Genomic DNA, 4,627 nt, shown 5'->3' with positions numbered 1-4,627 from the left:
AGAAGGGTATTCAGGACATTTACCTCAAAAAAGGGGGCCATATTTGAATTTACGAAAAAAAGGGGGCCATAAAGGAAGCTGGTCACAAAGTAGGGGGCCATATAGGAATTAACTCTAACTTTATTCGTGAAAAATTGTTTGGGTAAATAAGTAACTTGGTTTGGGTTCACCGGTCAATCTAAAAGCAATATCTCTTCTCTAAATCTTTTTTTCATGTGGGGGTGCCTTTAAGTAAAACGAGTGTTGGGGCCCTTTTCCAAATGGGGCCCAAAGCAGCTGCTTTGGCTGCTTTGGGCCTGGGCCGCCCCTGTGTATCATGATCTTAGACAGATATCGGCGAAGATCACAAACTAAAGGTAAAGTAACATGATGACTCTATTACGTATCCCGTACGCCTGTTTAGTTAAATGATAACAAATTATAATGAATGGCAATTACTTAGTATTGTGTAGAACATAAGTCCTAGCATTGATGTCATTGAGAAATCCTTTTTATTTTTTATGTATTTCAAAAAAAAATTTCCTTTTCGGAAGACGACTACGATCTACGTACGTCGTGATATTTGGCATTTGATACATCATAGATGTGATAACTCGATAACTGCCCACTCAAACATTAACAACACCGGGCCTATAGCCTAACAAAGACAATGACCTGAAGCCCAACAACTTTATTAATACCTACATAATCACAATTCAAATAACCAAAGATTCCACCTTCTCTGGGATTCGAACCTGGAACCTCCTGGGATTTCTGAAGTTTATGTCAACACCTTGGAACCACTTGGGCTACCAACGGTTGACAACAAAAAAAAAAAAAATTATATCCAGATTTGTGGTCAACCCAAATGCTAAAATAATGCAAGTACCAAGAATCTCATTAGGTGTTGCTATTTCTGGTAATCACATTCTAGTTTCAGGAAGAACTCCCCACTTCCTTGGCTCTTTTCAACAAGAAACGCAACGAAAATATTCCAAGAACAAATGTTTGCCAAAACCATCCTCTTGCATTCGATGGATCTACTCTCTTCGCCAAGAACCAAGCATAAATTGCTTCACCAACATGTGCTGCTGTTGATAAAATGAAAACGACCCGTATTGCCATCATTGATCGAAAAAAGAAAAGGTTGAGAGACCTTATGGGCCTAACAGGGCCTATGTCCGGTAGAAAAGCAGCAGCACCCACAGCCAACATACCAACTACGCAGAATAACCATACAAATATGGTGGGCCCATCCAAACTTCTCCTCTTCCTCTCCTTCCAGTACTTGATAGTGGCAGACATGCCCTCTTGGGGACTCACCATCGGAACGTATCCGAGCTCCTTCTTTGCTTTAAGGTATGAAAAGTAATGGGTGACTCCAACCTGTGGGAGAGAAGCTTAACATATGTCAAAAGAACCACATACTCGAACTACACAAAATAATGATATTCATCTCTATCATGAAGTCTTATAATTGATCATGTCACCACCACAAAACGGCAAACAGTTGTATGTGTTTAATACCTAGGAAGCATGGGGATAAATGTTCACAAGTAAGTGGAAGATTCGAAATAAACCTACCTTGTGCACTTCACTGGGGAGAATCATTGGTTGAGGGAGCCATGATCGATTCAACCACGGATATAAAAACGTGTAGATGACCCAGAATACACGTCCCAGGACAAGTGCATGTGAAACATCTAATGTAGTGTTTGGCAAGTCGTAGTCCAGGCTTTTGAGTAGTGGGTGTATAAACTCAAATGTGTTGACTGGTGATCCTGAAGATAACCAATTTGAGAAGAGAGTTAGTACACACTAAAAGCATTCACAATACCAGTATCAAGGTTGTACTAGCGAAAAATAAAGTGGCGCGAAGGAGATACTTTGAATGACTAGTAGTCAGTACTAATTTTAGTAGAAAATTTACGGTAGTTAGTACAATCATATTACCATCGCATATGAAGTATGCCTGGCCAGCGGCAACAGGATTTCCCTCTTTCCCGGGAATATCGTCTAAGAGTCCCATGCTTGCCAAGATTAAAGCCAGTACAAGATTATCCAAATAAACCCAATCTGTCTTCACACTTGGAGCCCCGATTTTGAATGTCAGCAGACCCAACTTTGCAAAAGCCACTATCCTAGGCAGGTGCCTCTCTTCACCCGGTCCATAGATTGCAGCAGGACGCAGCACACAAGTATAAAGGCTGCTCCCATTCTTCCTAAAAGAAATCGAAATTGCAACTCCATAAACAGACTTATGAGTGATAGCAGTAAAGGGATAAATGCTACTTTGAATAACAGCTAAAACATAGAGAATTTGTTAGTCTTAGACATGGCATACTCATGTATCACGTACCAGGACCCAAATTTAATGGAATGGGTCTTATCATTTGAGACTCATATACAGATATCGTCTAATAGCAACAATTACATTGGAGGTAACAGGGTCAGGAGATCAAGATCCATAATTCTAATGCACAAGGGAACGTTTCACATATATGACAGTGAGCCAAATCACAGGGGTGACAAAAGGGGTTGGGCAACCGATGAAGATGGGTTCACGCCAGATCATGTCATGACATCCATGTGGAGTAGAAACAAAGAGGCAACAACATCCAAAACTACCCTTACAAAAAGATTTGATTGAAATAGATACCCACTAACGCCTCAATCTTCATATAGGCGGCAACCCTAAACGCTACACGGTTTGGTTTTAACTTTTAAAAGAGGACATTTCCTTCCTAATACGTACTCCACGTGTAAAGGCAGTAAAGAGAGTGCAGATAATATTTAATTATGTGAGGCGTAACAAAAAGAGGGTAATCCTAAGTTGAACTTACAAAGAACACAAGACAACCCTCTAATTGCAGTGTAGAATCTAATTCGATCCTATTAAGTTTGCTAAGTCGACTACAACAACTGCTTCATATCTCAAACTCCACCTTTGGCAATTTGGAAGGTAATGAGAAGACTTTTAGGGACTAGTAAAATCTGTTCCGGGAATCGTCATTAACATCAAGAGCATCATTTTCTCAACGGGACACGGGAGTGCGGGCGGAGGCGCTTCAAGGTGTTGTAGTAATGATGTAAACGAGATATGTAAAGAATTTTTTTTACTAATTAGTCAAGCAACTTCTAGTAGTGTGTTAACTCCTTCCAGTCGATCTTCGAACAGGTTTCAATACACATTATCATTTAAAGACAGTGATTAAGAAATATAATAGTTAAGATTCAGCAAACAAATATTTCCATATTATCTCAAGTTCTTAACCAAACAATTCCCACAAAGAACCACGTATGTGATCAAGGGATCTTCTAAACTAGATTACTTACCCGGAAATGCGACCATTGTTCTTGAGTACCAACTGTTCAGCCACGGATTTACTACGACCATATGGATCGGCATGGTCATCGATTGGGAAATAAGGCAACGCTTCATTTCCATTAATTATCTCTTGTCCCCCAAACACCACATTATATGTGCTAACATAGACAAGTCTCTTAACCCCGAAGTCGAGACACGCATCAATTACATGGCAGGTACCATTTATATTCACATTGTCAACACGCCCTACTTGGAGCATTTCCTTCCCTGACATGCCAAATGAAGCAAGGTGGAAAACACAATCTGCCCCACGTATAGCTTTTTCAACATCTTTCTTGTTACTTACATCCCCTGTAAATATACGAATAAATTGAATGAACCCTATACGATTCGAGATAGTAATTAATTACTTATGATTCCAAAGTTGTGTATAAGAGATAATATCTGATCTGAGTGGGTATAATCAGTAATTGTGAACATGATAGGGCAATGAAATGAAGTCACACATCTAGGGAAATTCAGATACATCTGATTCAATTCAATCGTTTCAAGCCAAAACCCAAGAAACAAAACAAGAAAAGAATTCTTTATAAACAACCAAAACAAGATCAAATTCAGCTAAATGAAGCTAATGAATTGAGGGTATTAATATAAATTGATGGTAGGTGGGATTGAGGAGGCTATTTTATACCTTGGAAGAAGTTAACGCCGATGTTGTTGAGGTTATCAGACCAAGGAGAGGAAGGACGGGGATCTAACGTCCGGACATTCTTAGCTCCTCTCCGAATGAGCTCCGAACAGAGACAAGAACCGACGAAGCCGAGTCCGCCGGTCACTACAAATGTATTTCCCTCTATTCCCTCATTCTCGCTCAGATGCATCTCTCTCTCTCTCTCTCTCTCTCTTACTGCTCTCTCTCTCTCTAAAACCAAGTCTTCCCCTTTGACTCTATATGCAGGTACGATCTTTAAAGGAAACTAATTCCTACAAGTGGTTGAGAATTTAAAATTAGATTGATTTCCTTTTTTAATATGGACTGCTATTTAAGTTAATTATTAGATGAGGGTGATACAATTAATAACCCAAATTTAATACTCCCTCCGTCTAAAAACTTTCACTTTTATTTGTCTCAAAATAAAAGACCAATTTCTTCTTTTATCATATAAAATCCATTAAAGTTCCAACATTATCCTTTATCTCTATATTATACATTTTTCCTCAAACATTTATTTTCGGTAACAATCTAATTAATTTGGAAAAAAAAATAACATCCAATTTGGAAGTAAAAATACCATCCAAAGACATGAACAATTTGGATTG

General features: G+C 38.9%; 1 protein-coding gene across 1 annotated transcript; it reads right to left on the bottom strand.

Moving 5' to 3' along the window:
- Nucleotides 1-856: 856 nt before the first annotated feature.
- On the bottom strand, nt 857-4,322 carry LOC147538834 (NAD(P)-binding Rossmann-fold superfamily protein). The gene is made up of 5 exons (XM_086639350.1): nt 3,999-4,322; nt 3,316-3,658; nt 1,933-2,201; nt 1,564-1,760; nt 857-1,365 (listed from the first exon to the last, which is right to left on the bottom strand). The coding sequence occupies exons 1-5, from the start codon at nt 4,186-4,188 to the stop codon at nt 916-918; spliced, it is 1,449 nt and encodes a 482-aa protein (XP_086495476.1). The 5' UTR covers nt 4,189-4,322; the 3' UTR covers nt 857-915.
- Between the last annotated feature and the right edge of the window lie 305 nt (nt 4,323-4,627).

The sequence above is a fragment of the Eschscholzia californica genome, unplaced genomic scaffold (genome assembly GCF_041429995.1).
Source record: "Eschscholzia californica isolate CP2 unplaced genomic scaffold, dmEscCali1.0.p SCAF_5, whole genome shotgun sequence".
NCBI lineage: Eukaryota > Viridiplantae > Streptophyta > Magnoliopsida > Ranunculales > Papaveraceae > Eschscholzia > Eschscholzia californica.
Note: the sequence above shows the minus strand (reverse complement) of the source record. Positions and strands in the feature narration are given on the sequence as shown.

Bases quoted from the DNA above. Each gene is read 5' to 3' on its own strand.
- LOC147538834 (XM_086639350.1), bottom strand. From the start codon at position 4,188: ATGCATCTGAGCGAGAATGAGGGAATAGAGGGAAATACATTTGTAGTG. The intron at 3,659-3,998 runs GTATAAAATAGC...GTATATTTACAG, and splicing joins CGGCGTTAACTTCTTCCAAG to GGGATGTAAGTAACAAGAAA. The intron at 2,202-3,315 runs GTAAGTAATCTA...GATTTCTTTTAG, and splicing joins AACAATGGTCGCATTTCCGG to GAAGAATGGGAGCAGCCTTT.